This window comes from Oryza sativa, chromosome 2, assembly GCF_034140825.1.
Source record: "Oryza sativa Japonica Group chromosome 2, ASM3414082v1".
Classification (NCBI taxonomy): Eukaryota; Viridiplantae; Streptophyta; class Magnoliopsida; order Poales; family Poaceae; genus Oryza; species Oryza sativa.
In genome coordinates, this window is record NC_089036.1 from 21,493,492 (window position 1) to 21,517,742 (window position 24,251).

Below are 24,251 nucleotides of genomic sequence, written 5' to 3' on the forward strand. Positions count from 1 at the left end.
AAGCAAATACCTAAATTATTCACAGCTACTTTTCTCATCATTGTAATAAAGAAATTTCGGCCATACGCTACCACGCAACATCCCCGGTGGCACGCTTGCATTGCATAGCAATGCAATGCACGAGAGACCAAAAATTGGTGAACACGTCACCCATCCCTAACGGCCTCGATCTCACCGTCCGATCTCAAAATCCAACGGCTCCGGATGCACCCACGTCAGAAGTTGTCGATGAGCTTGGCGTACGACGTGGTCACCCTATTCCCTTCCACCCGCCTGTTCTCGATCTCCCTCTCGACGCACGCCGCCGCCGCCTCGCCGTCGCCGGCGGCGGTGGCGCAGATGTTCCGGCGAGGGTCGGCGATGGGGACCCTCCAGTGGCCGTCGGAGAAGTTGGCCGCCCTCGCCTCGGCGGCGTCCCACCGGAGCAGCGCCTTCTGGCGCTCGTCGAGCAGGCAGAACCCCTGGAGCGCCGCCGGCATGGCGTCGTGCGCGCGCCACCACCGCGCGTGCGCCTCGTCGCTGGCGAACTGCCTGAGCTGCGGCGAGTTCCAGTTGCAGTCGTAGTCGCGGAAGCAGAACCACGGCTTCATCCCGACGAAGTGGACGGCGAGGGCCACGGCGGGCTCCGCGGCGAGCACGGCGCGCCTGGCGGCGGCGAGCCGCTCGCCGGAGTCCCCCTCCCAGAAGTGCTTCATGAAGTTGGCGTGCGACGGGAGGCGGTGCCACCACGAGAAGACCTCGTTGAGGTACCCCTGGTCGCCGCCGTTGTAGGAGTCGATGTCGGCGATGTGGTCCATGAGCAGGCGGAGCGTGCAGCCGCACGGCTCCACCACCATCACGCCGGAGTTGAACAGCGTGCCGTGGTTCGCCGTCGCGCTCACCTCGGGCATGGCGAAGAGCGGCGACATGGGGCGCTGCACCAGCAGGTCGGCGTCGAGGAAGACGACGCGGTCGTACTCCGTCAGCGACCACAGCCAGAACTTGCTGTAGTTCCACTCGTTGTACGCGTCCGCCGCCGCGCGCGGGTTGCGGACGCGCCGGATCGCGCGCACCTTCCACCCGGCCGCCTCCAGCGCGCCGCGGTGGCGCGCGCTGATCGTCTCGTCCACGAGCGCCACCATGTCGCGCTCCGGCTCCGACGGCGCCCCGGAGGCGGAGGCCATCCGGATGCTCTGCGCCGCCACTAGCGCGCCGCACGCGTACAGCTCCTCCGAGTGGAGGATCGTCGCGTACGCCTCCCGCCGCGGCGGCGGCGCCGACGCCGCCGCGACGTGCGGCGCCGCCAGCGCGCTGAACGGCATGGCGAGCCTGCAGGAGCCGACGGGGAGGGCGAGATCCCGGCGGAGCGCGTCGGCGTCCGGCCGGTACAGCCACACGTCGCCGTCGCGCGGCGCCACCTCGTCCCTGCACCGGAACAGGTTCGGGATCGGGAAGCACCGGCTCGCGCTCACCACGAGCACGTGCGCGGCGGCGCCGCCGCGCCCGCGCGTGGCGGCGAGGCGCGCCGCGGCGAGCTGCAGGTGCAGCCGGGCCACGTCCTTGGACCAGCCACCCCCGCGCCGGCACGGCAGCTTCACCGCGACGACGTCGAACACGGCCACCTCCTCGCCGTCGCCGTCGGCGTCCACCGCCGGCTCCGGCAGGTCGGGGCACGTCGGCGCGTGGTACAACTCCTCCTCGTCGATCCACTCCGGGTACAGGTGCTCCCACGTCACGTTGCTCCCGGCGCGCTCGAGGCGCGCCACCGCGGCGGCCGTCTGTGGCAGCGCCGTCCTCCATTGCTGCACCTCGCCGTCGTCGAAGTTGAGCAGCGCCACCCTCGCGCCGCCGCCGTGTTCCGCTCCGGCGACCAGCTGCATCGCCTTGGAGATCTTTGGCCAGTCCACCGTCACGTCCGACACGTACCTGGTATCATCCGGCTCGTAGCTCACTCTCGGCACTCCAGCTGATGACCTGCGCGTTTCAAGTTCAGACGAAGCAAAGGATTAATCACTGACCATCGTATCAACGGCCTCATCTTTTCGTTTATGCTTAAATTTAGAGTTGATTTTGGGATTTTTTTCCCATCGTAGTTTATTTTTCAACCTTTGTTTTTAGATTATTAAGAACACGCATATAAAAATTTTATTCACAAATTATTTTTCGTTTGCAAATGTGTTGTTTCGTTATTTCCTCTTATCAGCCAAACAATGGGGCTGCAAGACGGATTTTATGACCCTTGGCTTAAAAAATTGGTACATTTCACTACCTCCTCAACGACATTAAAATCATTTTTTCAAAGAGTAATTTTATAATATTTGAGGAGATACAAAGATGTGCTACATTTTATTGTGAAATATGGTATCTCCTGGTACAAGACACCAAACGGTACTACATTTTATGTTACATAATTTGGTAGCTTTGTGGTAATGATCGTAACCTTTATCTTTTCAAAAGAAATATTTGTTACAACTTATTGCTTTTTAAAAAAATCTTGCGAATAAAAACATGAATTTTGTATGGTTTTTTTTTCTTACTCTGTGTGGTGATCATCGTTGTGATGGATAGATGGCGAGTTGAGGAGGCTGACGAAGGAGCCACACATGAGGATGATGAGGACGAGCTTGACATAGAGCATCTTGGGGTTTGAACCCTCAGGGAGCAGTGCACTGAATGGCCTGTACTTGGCATCCTTCTCGTAGTGGTAGCTTCCTATGTATCCCCTCTTGCTCAGGCTGTTGCTGAAATTAACACGGGTAAATAATCACAATTAGTTCATAATCCGGTTGCGATTTTCTTCAGAATATTGCATAACTATTTAGACCATATGTAGAAAACGATAGCATGTGCAGTTGAGGGCTTCAAAAGTTCTAACAAAGGTCACAAATCATATGGTTGAACTGAACAAGATTGCCCCTTGTGACCAAATCATTACCTGTAACTAAAATTACTTGTCAGTCTTTACTAAGGTGTTGGTTTTTTTTAAAAAAAACTTAGGTGTTAAGTTTTCTTTGGCTTTTACCAATATGTGATCAGCAATCACTATTTCTGCATTTGGTCATTTTCTACTTTTCTTCAAACGACCAATTTCATAACATCTCCTCTATTACTTTCAGACCAAGACCAGAAAGTCATATGTGTCATAGCTTTCTTTCTTTCTTCTTGTTTTTTTTAAAGGAATGGCTCTCTTTCTTCATCTCCTCTTGTAAGAAGTCATCAAGAACAGTCAGTTCCATGCTTCAACGGTCCAGGCTTACATCTACAACTAGTCATCGTCTCCATCATCGTGCCAATTCCCTCTTCATTATCGCTTTAATCCCTAATAGCTTTGTTCCTTATTATTTTTCTTTTTTTCTACCTTTGACTCTATTCTTACATGAACCTATTTGTTTTCACCATTCTGTTAATTTCAGAACACAGTTTTCTTTTCTTCCATCCAAATTGGCAATTTGGCATGCAGATTGAAGAGAGACTTCTTCAGAACTCGTGACGCCATTGTGACTTTTTCTTCTTCAGAAGTTGCAAACGGAGTTGGTGAAACTGCAGGTTGCTAGCTATATATGTAACTTCCTACGACGTGATTTACTATAAATTAATCTTTTATTGGACTGTTAGCTCACCTAAAGGTAGGAATTTTGATTAGCAGAGCTCGCCAAACTTTGGAGAATTGGGCTCTCTTGGTTCAGAGCACACGAAATTAGGAGGATTAATTCAAATTGGTTTGTTGGGCACATCACTTCTGGTTTCTATTGGTGGAAAAAAAAAACTACTTCAGGGAGTAATTTTTCTCTGCTAAAGTCACCAGGATGACGTACTTTTGTACTGTGATTGGAAAAAACTGCAATTTTGTTGGTAGTTAATAACTACTCTATGTTATAAAAATACTCGCAAATATTGACTTCAAAACGACCATTTTGCATTGCTAACATACGTGGTCATGTAACCTTTTCCATGGGCTCAGGAACATGACCACGAAAACACGCTAAGAACCGTATTTAAACAGGATTAAAACTTGATAGCAGGTAAACTTAAGATCATGCATAGTATTTATCACCAAGCGTATCATTGTCGATGATGAATATGCAACGATGTAAAACAAGTTTACATGGACAAGATTAAATACTGGATAGATGCATGGATGGAATTCAAAATGTTCGGTGCTCAAGGAATCATTGGCGCCGTTATGCATGATGCTCGGGTGAAGATAACATTAAGTTTTCACTGGGAACCTGAGATTCTAAATATGTAAATTTTAGCCAGGTTTATCTAGATTTTAGCTGTGTTTGCTAAATATTTAGCAAAAATATGCAGAGGAAGCAAGTTTGCTATAACTACTGGAGGGAAGAAAAGACTCACAGAGTTCTGTCAAGACGGTGCCTCTTCTCTGCATGATGAGCACAAGCAAAACCTCTCATCCTTTTATGCAAAAAAAAAACACTACTCCAAATTGAATCCTAGTATGTAATCACCCTTCTTCAGGTGGCCCAGCTCTCTGAAGAACTTTGCTGATAAACCTCCACTTTCCGTAAACTCTGAAGATTGATAAATCTTCCTATCTTCCTCCTATATCAACTCTGGTAGCTCGATATCGAGTCGAAAATTTGAACTGTTTTTGAGAGATAGAACAGCTGAACAGCAAGAAGCAAGGGAGACAACACACTTGCAGAGAGGGTTTATGTACAAAGAAAGATGAGATGTTTATCAAGGAGGTTCTCAGGAGGCAATGGAATGCATGGCTTGACAGCAAAAGATGATGAGAGCTCCAAACCTAGGCAAAGAGAGAGAGCAACTTATAGATTTGGCAGGAGAGCTGTGACCAGAAGAACAACCCCTTGTTTGACAAGTTCCTGCAGGAACTGTTGGAGACCTGGTCCTTGTCACTAGTTTTTGGAACAGATCACATTAATTTATTGTTTTTTAAGATAAGGAAGCTTTATTGAACTTAGCCAATTTACATCAAGGTGATACAACCGTACTAAGAACACTCTTAACCTCTACATAACTAAAAAAGAAAACACAGGTATTAGGGAAGGATCTAGTATCAAATAAATAGAAGGGGGTAAGGCTTCGAACCTAGGCCGGCTAGCCCACCACCTTGTGGAGCTAGCCGGAAGACCCCTGAGCGTTTCTCAACCTCTACATAACTAAGATGCACGCAACCAATCACATTAATTTAATTCACAGGATATTAATCCTTGGCCTGCAAAAAGGTGAGTGCATATGTAGGGAGCAATCAGTCCCAAAAATCCTACTACAAACCTAAGACACAGTCCTGTCTGAATAAGGGTTGTTCAGTTGTTTCCATTTGTCTTCCTTTGGTCGCATGCGTGTTTTCATTTCATCTCACTCACTCTCTTAACATTCCTTTTGCTTCAGGTGTGACCTTACTTATGTTATATGCAAAGACAGAGTTGGTGTGCAACTCTGACAGAGATGTACACAACTGAAGAACAAGCAGAACTGTACTACATACTACTTCTACTCAATCATTCTGGATGATAATTCAGTAATGTATGATCAACAAGGGACATTTTCTTGGTACAGGTGAATGGAAGAGTAGACATGAACAGAAAAGAAAACTAAAAGAAACAGAGGTTCTTTTCCTGTACTTCCAATGTAGATTGGCTACCATATACACAAGCAGGAGAAGCTCTGACGTTCACCAAACCCAACTGATCAACTGGGAAGAGTTTGGTTGGACCTGAAGCAAAAAAAATGTGCAGTGCCTTTGCACCCAAGGGATGACTGAATCTGAAATTGCTTTAGGTAAACTGCTAAAATGAAGCTTACAAAGAAGGTTACTACATAAGCGAGTAAGTGAATGTGGTGAAAAGGCAGACACAACACAGCACAGCACACAAAAACCAGGACAGAAAAAAGAAAAGAAAAGAAAAGAGAGGAGGAATCTTGATTTGACTACGATTCAACCAGTAGGCCTAATAGTTTGAAGGTTACCTGCAACCAAAGTGAGCCATCCAATGTTTTAGGTGAAGCATGAAGAATACTATTCCATGGAAATCTCTGAAACACCAACTATCCAGAGTTATTGCTCTATTATGTGGCCGTGTACATCTTCGATGCAGAGACCGGATTGAATTCCATTATCCAAAAAAAAAAAAAACACTACTATAACAGTATAGCCACCATCAATTGGCATATGTTAATTTTTTTTAAGGCCAAAGAAAGACAATGTTGTGTATGTGTATGGTGAGTATGAACATGAAAAGATTATATTTTGTGGGCATGCATGATGTTGATTAACGGAACAGGTCTTACTTTGCTTCCAGATGGAGGTAGGCAAAAAAAAAAAAAGAGTTCAAAACTCCTTTGCTTCGCTTTGCTTTTGCTTACCTGAGGGTGCAGGAAATCAAGAGATAGCTCAGGTTTTTCTGCATGCATCTGTTCCCAACTGCTCCCTTTCCTTTGACCTGTCCTCTTCTCCTTCTCTGACGCGCGTGCTGCTGCTTACTCTGAAATCTCTTGCCTGCAGCGACACGTAGAAGTAAAAGGAAGGGGGTTTCTTGACGTGAGAAGTGGTCAGTTTGTCAATTTGTCACCACGGATCAGTGGATGGTCCTAACTAACCAAGAACAAGACGTCAGAATCTGGCCAAGACAGTGATATCCATCTAACCAAGGGAACACATGTTGTTATTTCCCAGTTCCAAACACGCTACTGGAGAATCAATTAAGGGCAAACACATGTGGATTTTATATCACAGCAACTGAGAACGTTTGGTAACCAAGGAGAATTTTGGTGTCGAATAATTAAGAATACAGTGTGAGCGTGTTAAGAGCTGAACACGGGGATCTTGGGGTTAAAATCGCACACATGCACCTATCACTATGCCAATGAATACATTTCACACATGGAATTTTATTGGATTTTTCAAGTAATTCGTTTTCTTCAAAATTTCTCCAACAAAATTCCTCCGTTCCAAAGGAAAAGTAGAACCCTGTTTGGTGAAACTTCAGCTTATGTTGGATTGTTGGCTGCAATGTCTTTGTAAGCTTTTCAGGAGGATAAAAAGCTACTCCATCCGTTTCTAAATATTTGACCGTTCGTTTTATTCAAAAACTTCTGTGAAATATGTAAAACTATATGTATACATATAAATATGTTTAACAATGAATCAAATGATAGGAAAAGAATTAATAATAACTTAATTTTTTTAAATAAAACGAATGATCAAACATATTTAAAAAAGTTAACGGCGTCAAATATTTAGAAACGGAGGGAGTACTAGCTCTATCTTCCTGCCTAAGGGTAACTGATGTTGGTCTATTGTCGCCTAGATTGGAAATTTAGAATAAGCTCCATGTAGAAAATGATCTTTAGTCTCATTTTGTACTAATAACTGTAGGGGTCAACCCGTAACTGCTTGCCGGATTTTTCCTAAGAGAAAGGACGTCGAGAAACTGAAAAGATTCAATGGACGCGTTCTCATCGTCAGCGTTAGCTCTGTGTGAAAACAATAATTGATGTCATCAGCTTTAAATTAGTCTATTTGATCAAATGGATTTGCTAAAAAGGTGTCGCTACATTTTGGGACTAGTCAGATCTTAACGGTTCAAATGCCCTTGATTGAACATCGTGTGCACGGGCCGGGCGCCTTGGCCTCTCTCTCCTGTTTTTGCTTTTGTTTTTTTACTTTATTTGTTAATCTGCATAGATAGTATAACTACTCCCTCCGTATTAAAAAAAAACCCAATCTTAGGATACTGATACTACTACACAATTATAATTATTTTTTAGTTCCATATCTCATATAACAAAGTAATTAAAGAATTACACCTATTAAAATTTGTAGTAAGTATGGTGTAATTACAATATAACTACTTACAATTTACAACGTAAAAAGAAATTAAAAAAATGTGATGCTAAAAATATACTCCCTCCTTCCTGAAACGAGTTCATTTTTAGCTTATCCAGTTTCTCCCAAAATAAGTTTATTTTTAAGTAGTTATTAAATTGAAGTTTGTGAGAGTAGAAAATAAATGCATTGAGAGTAGATAAAATAAGAAATAATTGCATTGGAATTTGATAAATAAGGGATAATCTATTTTATCTAACATTTATTTCTCATGCAAAATGGAGGCATTATCAAAACCTATATGAAAACCTCCATTTTGTGTGGTACCTATATATAAACCTTTTATTTTCATAGTTATTTATACATAAATATATAATTTATATTAACAACAATGAAAATCCATAGTGTATGAGTACTCAAACTTTTATACCATATCGAAGATCATATATAGATGAACACCATGTTACCATGACTACTACATCTAATTTTATTTATCTCATCTACTTATAGACTAAGAGACAACAACACATAAATAGTTATCTCTAACATATAAATCCAAATAACTCTAATACTCTCATAATTATATTAGAGTTTATATAGATCTTGTCCCTTCATAATGGGTGCATTCTTCTCTCTCTCCTCACTTCTCTCTTTCACTTCATCAATTGGCATCTTATGGCAAGTGATTGGAGGTATATAGTAATATGACCGATGATGGCCTTTAAATGGCACAAAAAAAACCCATAGCTTTGGATGCAAAAGGCTCCGTTCGGCTACCTTGCGGCTGGGCGGGCTGCAGCAGAAAACCAGCATGAACTTTTTTTTTTGTCTTTTACTGCTACAACCCAGTCACAGCGTTGCCGCAGACTGGACCCCCGAACAAACCCAAAGTTGTTCTTAGTAAGAAGGTAGGAGAAAAAAATATTTATAACCAACACTACAAGTACGACGTATACGTTAGCGTCATCATCTAATGTGTGTTGGCCTAATATATTACTTTGAAATTAAACACAATAAATAATTAATTGGATAAGAACTAGAACACCTTGACCTAGGAGGAAAAGAAAAGATCAAACAAAAAGCCTATTATATAAATAGCTTTCAAAAAAACAAAGAAACTCACGCAATGCTGAAGGAAGAAGGGAGGAGAAGGGCATATGCGTCCAAACCGGCTTAAGGCTGTGTTCGGGCATGCTGGTTCCCAACCGGTAATCATGGAAAACGGAACAGTCTATTAATGCGTAATTAATTAAGTATTAGCTATTTTTTTGAAATGGATTAATTTAATTTTTTTAAAGTAACTTTCGTATAGAAGTTTTTTTTTTTTTTGCAAAAAACACACTATTTTGCCGTTTGAAAAACGTACACGCCTGGAGGTTGGGAAAAATGGTGCCGAAGACCGCCTAAATTCTCTTAACGAGTAGCTAGGCTCACGTGTCAGTCCCACATGGTTGGCGTGGGCTCCCTCTTTTTTCAAAAAAAAATAATAATAAAAGGGAATCATGGGCTAGATGGGCTTGGCACATGGGCCATTTGTATAGCTCGGCCCATCTCCTGCAACCGGGCCGGGCAAAGCTAGCTGAGAAAGGCTCGGGTTGTTGGGCCAGGCCTGTCAGCCTCTCGTCGGTCCGAATTAGGAGAAGGAAACCCTAGCTAGAGGAGGATTTGCCCATAAATAGTCGAACCCCTCCTGCGATGCCTCCGCCGCCGCGACGAATCTCTCCCCCTCTCCCTCCTCCGCTTCGTGGATCCGAGGATCCCTCTCGTTCTTACGCTTCCTGCGGTTTGATTCGATCTCGCGTCTCGTCTGGTTTTGGGTTCTTGGGGGGTTTTCGATTCATCCTGCTTGGCTGTTTTTCTTTTCCTTTCAATTTGTGGATGTTGTTTTTCTTGGATCGAGATTCGAGATGGCGATGATGAGGAACTAGTCATGCACCACTCTGAACTCGGGAGAGATCTCTCTCCTGTTCTTGCTGACAAGCAGACTTACTACCCATTATCAATCTGAGCCTGTTCATCTCATTCACCTGAAGAAACAAAATTGCTGCCTTTTCTGTTTCTTGTTCTCTTGTTCTTGGATGAGCAGGGACGATTGTTTTCCTGTTCTCCTGCATTTTCTGTTTTGTGCATTGTGGATAAAAATAATGGGAAGAACCAAATGATGTGGGTTTGCCATTTGGCGATCCAACCATGATGCGGACTGAATATTTCCTTGAGGTCAAATCTAATTGCCGCTGATGGTTCTTTGTCCCACAAATCCTCCATTCTAAAACAGTTTCTTTTTGGTTTCGTTTCAGTCCGGTAGCTGCGTGTAATGTCTGAATTTATCCTTTTCTGGTGCATGGTATAAAACTGCTAAATACAACCTGTGAAATAATTGCGAACTTTAATGAATAATTACAGAATAGTTGTCATTGCCAAACAATTACAGAACAGTTGTCATTGCCAAAAGCAGTCATCGCCTAAAGCAGATTCGGGGGATACCTCATACCTGGCTACTTTGCCAAATGATTCCTATCAACGTGAAGAACCTGCGTGTGAACTAGGACCTCTCCTGGATTTAACATGTGGACTAGGACCTCTCCTGGATTTAATTTTACTAGTATTTAGAACTTAGGCCATGTTTAGTATCCCACTATTCTTAACTTTTCATCACATCATATCACATAAAAAAACTTTCCTACACATGAATTTTCAACTTTTTTTTTCCAAACTCCCAATTTTTTTCAAACTTTCAACTTCTTTTAGGAACTAAACACATCCTTTAACTGAATTTTAGTATGAATTTAGCATAATACCTGAATGTTAGGACCTGAATTTGTAGTATGAGTTCAGTATTTTGCAGGAATTTTAGTAAGAGGCTGGGTGACAATTCTGACGAATTGGCTGAATGAATTGATCGAAGCAGCCAGGGAAGGCTTGATAAGCCTGGATGACAAATGTCTGAACTGATTTCCTGCGCACACACCCATTTCCGACGCTTTCAAACAGAGGCACATTCCTCAATTCTTGCAAACTATTCGACAAAACACTCCGGTTAGACACGAAATAAAATGGTAGAAAGAGTAATCTTGGAGACGTTCATGCCAAATAATAGGAATTGGAAAGGATAATTTACATAGAAATATTCGAAGTCGTACCGAGTGTAGCACAAAATCCATTCATTGCTGGCCTTTCTATTAGGGCTGATCACCTGATAAAATTTTTCACCCTCACGTCGAATGTTTGGACACATGTATGGAATATTAAATATAAGTTTTAAAAAATAATTAATTGTATAGATTGTGACTAATTTGCAAGACGAATTTTTTAAGTCTAATTGCTCTATGATTTGACAATGTGATGCTATATTAAATATTTGCTAATGACGGATTAATTATGTTTAATAACTTCATCTAATAGTTTACAGGCGGAATATGTAATTTGTTTTGTGATTAGTTTACGTTTAATATTTCAAATATGTGTCAGTATATACGATGTAACACGCCAAAATTTTACACCTATGAATCTAAACACCCCCTTAGTGTGCGTGAAGATTCTGACGCCAAAGTTGTTCGGCGACCCCATCAATTGTGGTACTTAATATTGTGGTTAATATTGTGGTTTATACGAAGTTCTCGGTTTCAAAGCAGTAAGAAAATTTTGTTCCCACATAATGGTTCTGGTATTAACATACAACCATTTTCTCCTATGTATTTAGTTCTAGAAATGTTTACTACTAAAGTATTTTTTTGTCTTCTATTGTAGTTATCCTTTTCATCTTTTTTATATAAATAGACCACGTTTAAAAAATACAAAAATATATAAGGATAATACCCCACTTAATTATAGAGCGAAGCCATTTACTTCCGCCTTGCAAATAAGTGGCAAAAAACCTATTTCGCTTGTTAGTGGAAGCTTGGAGCTATCAAAAACCCTAATGAGTGAACGTTCAGTCACATGTGCTCGGAGTGCCAATTGGTTGTCCTCTCTTTTTGACGCACCTAAACACCTTTCCTGGTATTTATTTATGCATGGAATAGATGGATGTTCGAGTTCAATCCAGAGGTTTTCAATCTATAAACTTTACATAAACTTCCAATGTATAAATGTAATACATTGAGGAACTTTTGATTTATAAACTTTTTTTGTACATATGAACTTTCAGTCTATAAGCTTTATACATAAAAAGAACTTGTCAATATAGAAAGTTGTGCACATGAAATTTCAAATGAACTAAAAAACGCCAAAACTTTCTATTCAAAATCATTAACTTTCAACAATCTTTGGAATTGTTTGCTCAAAAATAGATTTTTTTTTCCAACCGGATATGTGAACCTTTCTATTTCAAATCATAAACTTCTAACCACCACTCACTAGTGGCCCGACACATAATTAGGGGAGGAAGAAAAATGAGATTTTGGCCACGCGTTGCCTTGTCAGGGAGGATGAAGAAGGCCCCTCATGCACATTGGAGTTGTCGCCACCAGCCTAATCATCGCCTCACTCGTGACCTCAACCAAGCCCACCTTGCCTCACCATTGTACGTACCATCTACTCCTGGGAAAATAGGAACAGAGTAGGAGTGGAGAGCTCGTTGGAGGAGGAAAATAGATAAGGGCGTGGTTTTTACTTGTGGCATTAAGCAAAGGCACTATAAGGGTAGTGGTGCTGTGATGCCATGGGAGCGAGGGGAACATGTGGGAGAGGGGATAAGGTATTCGTTTTGTTTGTATGCATGTGAACCATATATGCCTTCCCATATAGTCATGTTTCAATTGAGATAAGTAAGAGCATAAATAATGGCATAAGAATGAGAATAGGTGCCACATATGATTTTCATAGATAAATAGAGGTGAGAGGAGAATTGAGATTTTTTCTTTCTAAAAACTGTTCAATAAACCTAATAGAGGAAGATGCATTGAGAAACACACAATATGTTCTCATCATGTCTCTCCGCTTAACCGCTCCTACGACTCCATCCAATCCACATTGTTATTGTCGCTGTAGCTTTGGCGATTCCTCAACTGTCTGCTACAACGATGCACCACCTACCATCCTCTTCTCCAATCGTGCCATTGGCGCTAGTCGCTATTCCCATGCCACCACCCACGTCGGGAGCGCTAGTCGCCGTTCACATTCTCGGAGACAAGAGTCACCTCGTGTGAGGCCCCGATCCGGTGACGAGTCCTGCGGGGGCTAGGGCCGGTGCGAGATTGTTCTTTGTGCTGGACTAGGGCCGAGCGAGCCCGTAGAAAAGCGGGGCCAGGGCCAGGGCCGCACCCGGCCCGCCCCATTGCCAACCCTATCACGTGGCAGCCTGCCAGCCTTAACACGTAGCGGTGCCATCTGCCACCGCTTTTCACCTTTTTCTCGCCTACAAACAAACTCGCAAGAGGAAAAAAAGACCATTCGCGTCGCGTGCGTATTCTTTGCTTCCGCTCTCGATAGATCGCGAGGAAAGGAGTAGTACGGCGGCGGCGGCGGCATCGTCGGCGGCGATGAGGTCGGCCATGACCCGCCTGATCCGTTCCTCGTCCCCCGTAGTCTCGCCCTCCCGTCTCAGGTGAGCCCCTCCCCGCGCGCGCCCGCCGTCGAAACATCCCCCAAGTTTTTGGGAAGAGATAAACAATAAACCCTTAAATTCAGATGAGATGAGATGAGATGGCGTGCAAAGGTGCGCGTGCTTCGTTAGGATGGGGAATTAGGAGCCGCATTTACCTCCTCGTTGGCTTATCCACCACAATAGGGGGATTTTGTTATGATTATTGTGGATTTTATTATGATGCTAAATTAGTGGTGTTCTGTTCTACCTTGTGTGACCGATGATGCCAACAGCGCCGCAAACTTGTTAAAGAACAATAATGGGAAGGCTTTCTTGAGCGAGGATGCTTCCAAGCGTGTGGAGGAGCCTTTCAAGGTGGAGGAAGCAGAAACCGTGAAGGTGCCACCGCCTTCCCCGGACAAGGTAATTATAATTAATGTGATTATTACTAGTTTGCGTAAAATGCACTAGTTTAAGACTTTTTCTTGTGTTTAGCTTGTTTGGCAGTCATTCTTGGTAGCAGTCGTTTTATCCTTTTCTTACCCATATATTATAAGGTGCATTGTTCCCTTTCTTTTTTTTTTTTCTGAATGAGCAATCTATCATAGTGGGCTAGTGACCTAGTGTATTCATTTTAAACTATCAGCGGGATGAATTTTGGTTTATGCGGTTGTATCTGATGTAGATTATTGTCATAGAATGGACATGTTGGCTGTTGGGGAGATATCCAGTGCAGCCATCAGTTACGTAACTGAAAAGTTGCAAAATGAATTCGATAATCTCGATGTAGTCCTTCGAACTGAAAATGCATTAGAGGAAACATAAACGTGCTAGTTTGATTCGAATGCTAACATATTCCCTTTTCTTTCATCTCGCCTTTCTTTTGTGCTGTTTTATCGGAACTATTTCATTGTCATTGCTCTCAATGTTGAAACAGTTAGACTTGAAATGTTATCTACATAAGCCCTGTAAGTTCACTACACCGACAATGTTATTTTACCAGATCTTCAGATTGATTTGATATGGAAACCTCTTTTTTCCCTTTGTGCAGCATATTGTGTTTTTGCATTAAGCATTTCCCAAAATATTTCCCTGAATATGTCACGGATACATCCTGCTTTATGATATTTAAATCTCTATAGTGTGCTTATCTTCAAGGGAAAGCAATTCTTCATTTCCAACAGAAAGGTCATATATAACTAAAATATTCATGTAGACAAGTGCTTAGCCTATTTCCAATGTTTTCTTATCTTCATTATCCTGAGCAATATATTACAGACCGATAAAAATATTATAACAAGTATTCTGTTTTGAATGGTGTTCCTGCAGGTTTAACAGCAATTAATATATTTTTGGAAATGTATTGTTTAATATTAACAGCTAACTACGTGTTATTCGAGCTTTTAGATAAATTATGTACATTTTTCTATGGAGTTATTCTTTATGCTTTCCATTTGGTGAAGATTACTGAATTGCTACTGACATATATGTCGACATAGCTTCTTGTGCTAGGTGGAAATGGTTTTGTTGGTTCACATGTTTGCAAGGAGGCTTTGGACAAAGGATTTACTGTTGCTAGTCTTAATAGGTATTTCTGTAAGCTGTATCTGTTGACATGTTCATTCTCATTTTGTTGTCAGACTGTTTGATTTTGAGATATATTTTTTTATTTTTTTTTGTAACTAGCCAAAATCATAAATAAACTATTGCTACAGAGGCTGTATGTCTATTGAAACTTAAACACGTTTTTGCCCTGATATCTGATATGGAAGAGCAATGGATACTCTGAATCCTCTAATCTAACTGTAGATAACTTTATATGGTTCTCTTAAGTTTGTGTTGATGCCTTTAGCTTTAGAAAAAATTCATGGGAGACTCTCATTCTCCTTTTGTTCCTCTATTGTGGTCACTGAACAGAACTGTGTGAAGCTGTTTCTACTCATATTAGATTTCGATTCTAGAAGTTTGTTAACAATGTAAAAATATAATCAGAGTTAGTTTGATCTTTTCTTTTTCATCTTATTCTTCTGTGAGTGTTTTCAAGGGGGTGTCAATGGTGTATTCTGAGAGCAATACTCATGTAATTTATGAATGTACTTATTGCTGTTCAGTAGCTGTAGTCTTGCATTGAATTTCCTAAATTTTTATTATTTTTAGATAATTGAAGCTTTATTGAATTCATAATTTCCTTATTGACACATCTGATGTATTATCAGACAAACAAATATCAGACTTTATATACTTCAAAATCATCAATCTTTATTTTCAATCAATGACTTACCATTCTCTTGATTTTTGACTTTAACAGATCTGGAAAGCCATCAATAAGTGAATCTTGGGCTGACAAAGTTATATGGAACAAAGGTTATTTGCTAGTGAGATAAATTTATTGTGCTTATAAATGATTATGTTGCTTAATGTCTCTTTTATTGGGCAGGCAATCTACTTGAACCTGATTCCCTGAAGGATATTATGGAAGGTGTTTCTGCTGTGGTATGTTTACACTTTTATTTTCGAATTTGTTAACTTGGTGCACATTTTTGTACTGAAAACTGCATTCTTGCATTTATGCTTTCCTCTTTTTTTTTTTTTTTTACCCTTGTACTTTCCTGGATCTTTGGCAAGTCTCTTGAAAGTTGAAACAGACTCACTTGTCTGGTCTTTACATGATGCCGAAACAACTGCAGGATATTGTACTAAGTTAATATATGATTCTGAAATGATATATTGGGCACCTCAAGCATCAAATACTAACTTATTGCTACCTTCTTTGTTCAAATCCTTATTAGTGATTGGGTTGGGGTTAGGGTTTTTGTTATTTTGTATGCGCATTATTATGACTGTTTTCTGCTGTTATTGTCATGGAAATCTAATTAAAGGTACCATTCATTAGACTACTAGACTTGAAACTACCAAGAGGTATCTGATGCCTTTACTCCATACATGTCGGCACCAATGAGTATCTGGTGGATCTGTACAGTCTTGTAGGTTAATATCTTTTAGTTTCTAAAATCCATCCTTCTCAATTAATATCATTTAGTTTCCAAGCTCCATCCGTTGCACTCCCTTGGCTCAAATTGCTCATAACTCTTGGTTGATCTAGGTGGAAATGGTTTTTTACAGGCCATCTTTTTAAATTGTTATCACTTAGGTTTTCAAATCCATCCCTGCCACTTCCCTTGCCTGCAGATAATTTTGGATTATTGGGTCATACTATCTAGGTTCTATGAGCACTGGATTAATTAGTATGATGGAAATATTTCCACTTCGTGTTAAACCTTTTATCATCATCCCTGGAACACCGTTGATACCTTTTAAATTTATTATGCACCGATACTCTAATAAGGTATAACATATAAGTAGTAACTGCTTTATGCTAACATGAATTTATGAATCTTGAAACATTACTCATATGAGAGAAATTGCTATAGGTATCATGTGTTGGAGGCTTTGGCTCAAATTCTTACATGTACAAAATTAATGGAACTGCAAACATCAATGCCATCAGTGTTGCAGCTGAGAAAGGTATTTATGTTTGAGAACATATTGTTGCAGCACCATATTCATTTTCTATGTTATGTTTGCAGTTTCTGTCAATTCATCAATATGCTCTTTTTCACATGTATTGATATGATTCTCCCCACTAGTTTGTAATCTCCTTTAGTCAGTATAGTGTGTAGTTCTTATGATCAGATCAATTAAAGCAAAAGGGTAAATGTCAGAATACTAACTCTTGTGTCATAATTTCCAAAAAAATAAATAAATACAATTTCTTACTAGTACTTCACAAAGTTATCTCTGGAAGAATAATTATCTAGAAACATGCACTTTACTTCCTTGCATATTGGGCTTGTCTGTCGTACACAAAAAGTGGAGAGGTACCATTCAGCCATGTACTGTAGCTTGGACTGCTTGGACAGTGACGATGCATGACATCTAGTCACTAGAGTTGCATATACTGCCCGGTGCTTGCTTAGGCCGAAGGCAGGAATCACTCCAAATCTTTCATTTTTGATCAATTATTTCATATGATATGGCAAAGTAAAATTAAGTCTATGCTGATGCACATTATTTTTGGTTGGGACTTAACTGCTTCCACATCATGCTCTACCTGCAGGTATTAAGAGATTTGTGTATGTGTCAGCAGCGGACTTTGGTTTTGTGAACTACTTGTTGCAAGGTTATTATGAGGGCAAGGTAAGTTTTTCCATGTTATGAGGGCAAGGTCATAGTTCCATAGTGTTGCTTGTTTTTCTGACCCTATAAGTAATCGTTATTGATATAAATTTGATTGGTTTCATTTATCCTTTGAAGAGGGCAACTGAAGCTGAACTGCTATCAAAATTTACCTATGGCGGTGAGTTCTCTTTCACATGTAACCTTTTTATTTTCATGCCAATGTGTTCTTGCCCTTCTTTTATTGTAAGAAATTATTTCTATACCTTTTGAAATCATTTTTCTAAAATAAAGTTACGGGGGTATCCTTTTCTAAATGAACCTTCTTCCTACACCACACAAGGTGGCATGGCAATCGTGTGCTGCCATGCTCCACATCATTGCGAGTGGCGTGGCCAAATCTTTGCAACACCATGATCTCTTCCCAACATGACAGTATTGCCCTGTAGCACCAGCTATAACGGAATTGCAAATAGCCAAATACATTCAGATTTGGAAATGGGAGGTGTAGAGGTTTATCTTGAACTTAGGTTTCAAAAATTCGTGATCAGTAACCAGTATCGGACTTGATATAACACCACATATACCATGGAGTAAGCAGCAATATGGCTGTCCTTAACAAAGAAATACCAGTTCAGAGGCTCTGGCAATGGCCCCTGCTCATGCGGGGCCTGTGTTTCCTTGTCCTCAACTCCTAATTGTTTTTACTGGATTCTTGCTGATTGCTGCTCAAGGACCCTATGCCATGAGGTGCATATAGGCTGCCAATTGTGTGGATGGTTCTTGATGGTGCCATTGATACTCCATCTCTGCAATCGATTTTATTGTCCATCATTTCAAGTGGTTGCCAGTATTCATGGTTCTTGTTGCAGCACACGATTCCACGATAAAGAGGCCAAACCACCAAATTTCTTCGCAACAAGAGGACAATGGCCAATGATTGTTGCAGCTAATTAACTTTAAACACTCAGGTAGTTGATGCATTGCCCTCAAGCACATTAGGAAGCACTGTTACAGCCCTTCCAGTGGAAAGTACAGGTCCATAATGTCAAGGCGTAAGCTAGATAACTTGACTGTGCACACCGTAATGGGCAACTGTTGTTAGGATTCTAATATCATTCGGTGCGGATCTAGGGGTTGAACTACCTCATGGAGATAAAGATGATTGACTTAGGGAGTGAACGGGGAAGGGGAGAGAGAGAGACATACCGGCGTCGGTCTTTGAGCTTGATGCGGCCATGGCGACGGTGTGGCGGCGTCGGTGTGGACGATGGCGGTGGTGGTGGTGCGGCTGTGAGGAATCCCCCCACTTCAACGCCTTCCCGGATCGGAGGGTTCTAGGGTTTTGTGGGGAGTGCGTGTGCGCCGTCAAACGTTTCTTTTAGTGTGCCGGCCACTCCCCCCTTTTTATTTGGCACTGCGTGAGAGGGACCACAGCCATCGTACGGCTGGCGCCCCAGATCAGGGCGTGTGAGTGCGGAGTGGGGAATCGGTTTCCTGATTCCCCAGGAGATTGCAACTAACATTCTCCCCTTTGATCTCCGCCTTTCTTACTTCTCATACTCAATATTCACTTCTAAATAGATTGATGTATAGAGCACGCTTCATCATGACAGTCACCACTGAGCCATCAGACGCAACAACTACAATACCTCCCTATTTCGAAATAAACACTAGGCCCTTTTAAGCCAAGGATCATAGGCTTTCCCGTAAGCCATGGATCCTAGACTTCGTATGGCTCCTTTCTTTATTTGTTTAACATACTTTCCTTTAATACAATCGATGCAATATTCGGAATCCATAAAGTCTAACGGATACAAAATTTCTTCTTTAATTAATCGTTCAATTATCCCCTTCGAAATGTGGCCTAAATGACAGTGCCACAATTTCGCAGATGTTTCGTCATTGCATCGTTTGCGCTTATTTCTTACATTCGTAGACGGGGAAGACATACTATTGCACGCAACATTCTCTCCATTGCATACAACATTCTCATTCTCATGTTTAGGCAACATATAAAGCTGGCCTTGTTATATGGCAAGACCCACACACTTATTCTTGAATATAATTGAACATAATTGTTGATCGAAAAAGCAATTATATCCATCATCCGCTAAACATGAAACATAAACCAAATTTCTACTCAAAAAGGGTACATAGAGAACATTGTGCAAATGAAGTGTGAAGCTATTATTCAATTCTAATGGATGTTCTCCAATTGCTTCAACTTCAGCCTCGACTCCATTTGCCACTCTAATGCATCTTTCTCCTCTTGTTAGCATCCTCCTCATATGGAATCGCTGTAATGAATTTGCAACATGAATGATCGCACCTGAATCAACCCACCAAGTGGATTTTAAATAACTTATGTACAGTGATTCATCTTCAAATGTAATAATGTCCTCACCTTTCTTTATGAGATGCTTTAGGAAATCAGGGCAATCTTTCTAATAGTGCCCCTTCTTCTTGCACCACTTGCAAGTGTCCTTGTCCACTTCTACATTGCTTGGTCGTGGATGTGGATCACTTTGTGGTGCCTTTCCTTGTGCCTTAGGAGAGGCAACATTCTGGTTGTAGTTGTTCCTCTTCTTGTTGTGCTTCACATAGTTGGCGGAATCACCACGAGCCTTGGGTCTATCCTCTTCTTGCACACATATGGCAATGAGCTTCTCAATGTCCCAGTTTTCTGGCTGTGAGTTGTAGTTGACAACAAAAGCCTCAAAATCTGAAGGCAAGGAGGCAAAAATAAGGTGAACTAGAAACTTATCAGGGAGCACCAAGTCCATCTTCTTGAGCTTTGAAGTGATATCACTCATCTTCAAAATGTGCTCTCTAACCCCTCTGCCAGTGTACTTCATGGTTACTAAGCTCTTAATGAGGGTGCTGGCATAGGCCTTTGAAGAACCAGTAAATTGATTCTCCACTCTCTGAAGGTACTCAGTGGGTGGTACAAGCTGGGATTGCTCCCCTTATTGCCTCCACAATGGAGCTCTTAATCACCATCAAGCACTTGCGGTTTGATGACTCCCACTTCGCACGATCAACATCATACTTCAATCTTATTGGAGCATGGTCTAGCATCCTCTGTTTAAAGTCATCTTCGCTCTCACCTTCTGCCCTCACTAGAGTAACAGGCTCAATGGGGCGAGGCTCAGTGAGAGCTGCATCTATGTCGGACAGCGCAAGTGCTATCTCTATCTTCTCTCGCCATGAGCCATAGTTGTTCCTGTTAAGGGGCTCAACGGTCGAGATGTAAGCTAGCGGGTTAGTAGTTCCTGAAAGCAAATTAGAGGAAATTGAGCTTTAATTTGCTTTCAGGAACTACTAACCCACTAGTTTACATCTCGGCCGCTGAGCCTCTTAACGGGAACAACTATGGCTCATGCCGAGAGAAGATAGAGATAGCACTTGCGCTGTAGCTCTCACCGAGCCTCGCCCCACTGAGCTTGTTACTCCAGTGAGGGCAGAAGGTGAGAGTGAAGGTGACTTCAAACAGAGGATGCTAGACCATGCGGCAATAAGATTGAAGTCGTGCGAAGTGGGAGTCATCAAACCGCAAGTGCTTGATGGTGATTAAGAGCTCCATTGTGGAGGCAATAAGGGGAGCAATCTCAGCTTGTACCACCCACTGAGTACCTTCAGAGAGTGGAGAATCAATTTACTGGTTCTTCAAAGGCCTATGCCAGCACCCTCATTAAGAGCTTAGTAACCATTAAATACACTGGCAGAGGGGTTAGAGAGCACATTTTGAAGATGAGTGATATCACTTCAAAGCTCAAGAAGATGGACTTGGTACTCCCTGATAAGTTTCTAGTTCACCTTATTTTTGCCTCCTTGCTTTCAGATTTTGAGGCTTTTGTTGTCAACTACAACTCACAGCTAGAAAACTGGGACATTGAGAAGCTCATTGCCATATGTGTGCAAGAAGAGGATAGACCCAAGGCTCGTGGTGATTCCGCCAACTATGTGAAGCACAACAAGAAGAGGAACAACTACAACCAGAATGCTGCCTCTCCTAAGGCACCACAAAGTGATCCACATCACGACCAAGCAATGTAGAAGTGGACAAGGACACTTGCAAGTGGTGCAAGAAGAAGGGGCACTATCAGAAAGATTGCCCTGATTTCCTAAAGCATCTCATAAAGAAGGGTGAGGACATTATTACATTTGAAGATGAATCCCTGTACATAAGTTATTTAAAATCCACTTGGTGGGTTGATTCAGGTGCGATCATTCATGTTGCAAATTCATTACAGAGATTCCATACGAGGAGGATGCTAACAAGAGGAGAAAGATGCATTAGAGTGGCAAATGGAGTTGAGGCTGAAGTTGAAGCAATTGGAGAACATCCATTAGAATTGAATAATAGCTTCACACTTCATTTACACAATGTTCTCTATGTACCCTTTTTGAGTAGAAATTTGGTGCTGCCATGCTCCACATCATTGCGAGTGGCGTGGCCAAATCTTTGCAACGCCATGATCTCTTCCCAACATGACAGTATTGCCCTGTAGCACCAGCTATAACGGAATTGCAAATAGCCAAATACATTCAGATTTGGAAATGGGAGGTGTAGAGGTTTATCTTAAACTTAAGTTTCAAAAATTCGTGATCAGTAACCAGTATCGGACCTGATATAACACCACATATACCATGGAGTAAGCGGCAATATGGCTGTACTTAACAAAGAAATACCAGTTCAGAGGCTCTGGCAATGGCCCCTGCTCGTGCGGGGCCTGTGTTTCCTTGTCCTCAACTCCTAATTGTTTTTATTGGATTCTTATTGATTGCTGCTCAAGCACCCTATGCCATGAGGTGCATATAGGCTGCCAATTGTGTGGATAGTTCTTGATGGTGCCATTGATACTCCATCTCTGCAATCAATTTTATACTCCATCATTTCAAGTGGTTGCCAGTATTCCATGGTTCTTGTTGCAGCATAGCTGACAACACGATTCCACGATAAAGAGGACAAATCACCAAATTTCTTCGCAACAAGAGAACAATGGCCAATGATTGTTGCAGCTAATTAACTTTAAACACTCAGGTGATGCATCGCCCTCAAGCACATTAGGAAGCACCATTACAGCCCTTCTAGTGGAAAGGACAGGACCATAATATCAAGGCGTAAGCTAGATAACTTGGCTGTGCACACCGCAATGGGCAACTGTCTCATGCCTTAGTGTTTCTCTCATATATATTGCAACTGTCTCATGCCTTAGTGTTTCTCTCATATATATTGCTTGAAGCCATGGGTTGTTCCAGTTTGCTTGTCTATAAGAAATGGAATATACCTAATTTTCTCTATACTGTTTTTGAGAAGGTTTCCAGTGCTAATCGGTTATGTGTACATATTATATGTCCATACTAGGACATCAATGGAAATGTGTTAGAATATTGGCTTCAAATAGCCAAACTTGGAGTAACCAGTAAAAACCAATTTGATTTTGCTAAAATTATTTCTGATGCTATGTGCGATGATAGCCTTGAATCAGCATGTATTGAAATCACTATATTAGTGTGAGCAAGTTCATAGCTACCACTCCATTACTCGTGAGCCACTTATGTCCGTCCCGTAATATAAGGGATTTTAGGTGGATGTGACACATCCTAGTACAATGAATCTGGACAGACGGTCTATCCAGATTCATGTGTCACATCCACCCAAAATTCCTTATATTATGGGACGGAGCAAGTATTTGTTGGTCTTACATTGCTGGAATACTTTGGATAACTGGAGTACATATATGAGGGACTGGGTTCTAAAACCTTTTTCTCGAGTTGTCTTCTAAATTCTTAGGGCCCTTGCTCCAATCTTGTTCCCCCTGTGTGAAAGCGGCTGGTTCTGTAGTTTGAGAATTCTGCTGATTCCAACTATTCCATTATTATTATCATGTAATAAGAGTAGAAAAACTAAAGAGAAGGCATAACCAGAAGAATTGTGACTTTGTGAGAAGTTTATTTATCATTTCAATTTGGATTTTAATTCAATGGCACTTGAGATGACTTTGGACACAATTATCCTCTCAATAAGTATTTCTAGCCCAAGTTTTATATCAATTTTTTACATATTTTTCAGGAGTGATTTTGAGGCCTGGTTTTATTCATGGAACTCGCCGTGTCGGTAGCGTAAAAATACCTCTTGGACTTGTTGGTTCTCCTATGCAAATGGTAAAAGTCTCTTCATTCTGTTTTTGCAAGCCTTGCAACACAGTTATTTTTGCTCTTATTCCAAATGTAAAGTTGTTTTTAAGACTTAATTTGAAGATCTCCCTGTGCACTGCAGGTTCTCCAAAGTGCGAAGCCGTTGACGAGATTGCCGCTGGTTGGCCCACTGTTGACCCCTCCAGTGAGTGTTGCCTCCGTGGCGAAGGTCGCTGTAAGAGCAGCAACTGATCCAGTGTTTCCTCCGGGTATTGTTGATGTGTACGGCATCATGCGATACAGTGACCAGAAGTAGAAGTAATAAATATTACACCGGATCATACAAATTCTATCTCCGAATGAATAAGCAGATGTGGCTGGCACGTTAGACTTTTGCGCTTGTTTCGTTTTCATAGATTTTTACAGTTAGTAGGGGAACCTTATTTAACTGATCCATGTCAATCAGTGGTGAAGATGTATATAGTAAATAAATCGTATCATGCTCACCATGTTTGATTGCAGTCAATGATCTGCTCTCGTCCATGTTGCATCTGAAGTTTTTTAAGTGGCTACATTTTAAAGCATCCATCAGTTCTAAGATATCCCTTCTAAATT

The 24,251-nt window shown here is 41.6% G+C and overlaps 2 protein-coding genes, 1 non-coding gene and 2 pseudogenes across 4 annotated transcripts; 3 read left to right on the top strand and 2 right to left on the bottom strand.

Moving 5' to 3' along the window:
• Nucleotides 1-18: 18 nt before the first annotated feature.
• Nucleotides 19-4,728, bottom strand: LOC4329660 (UDP-glucuronate:xylan alpha-glucuronosyltransferase 1). The gene is made up of 3 exons (XM_015768279.3): nt 4,336-4,728; nt 2,517-2,720; nt 19-1,953 (listed from the first exon to the last, which is right to left on the bottom strand). The coding sequence occupies exons 1-3, from the start codon at nt 4,392-4,394 to the stop codon at nt 216-218; spliced, it is 2,001 nt and encodes a 666-aa protein (XP_015623765.1). The 5' UTR covers nt 4,395-4,728; the 3' UTR covers nt 19-215.
• A 4,969-nt stretch (nt 4,729-9,697) lies between these two features.
• On the top strand, nt 9,698-9,804 carry LOC112938013 (small nucleolar RNA Z221/R21b). Its single transcript, XR_003241061.1, has one exon. It is a non-coding gene; the product is annotated as a small nucleolar RNA Z221/R21b (small nucleolar RNA).
• Nucleotides 9,805-13,181: 3,377 nt separating this feature from the next.
• LOC4329661 (uncharacterized protein At1g32220, chloroplastic) lies at nt 13,182-24,220 on the top strand. 2 transcript variants are annotated; one of them, XM_026022581.2, is made up of 10 exons: nt 13,182-13,337; nt 13,610-13,739; nt 14,816-14,904; nt 15,625-15,680; nt 15,754-15,809; nt 16,748-16,841; nt 17,434-17,513; nt 17,631-17,673; nt 23,572-23,663; nt 23,760-24,220. In XM_026022581.2, exons 1-10 carry the CDS (start codon nt 13,273-13,275, stop codon nt 23,886-23,888), a joined length of 834 nt encoding a protein of 277 aa, XP_025878366.1. In that variant the 5' UTR covers nt 13,182-13,272; the 3' UTR covers nt 23,889-24,220. The 2 variants fall into 2 exon arrangements, with proteins under 2 accessions (XP_025878366.1, XP_015622778.1); XM_015767292.3 differs by having other exon boundaries at nt 23,779-24,220.
• Nucleotides 19,780-20,747, bottom strand: LOC136355050 (uncharacterized; annotated as a pseudogene).
• LOC136355176 (uncharacterized) lies at nt 20,831-22,078 on the top strand (annotated as a pseudogene).
• Nucleotides 24,221-24,251: the final 31 nt, after the last annotated feature.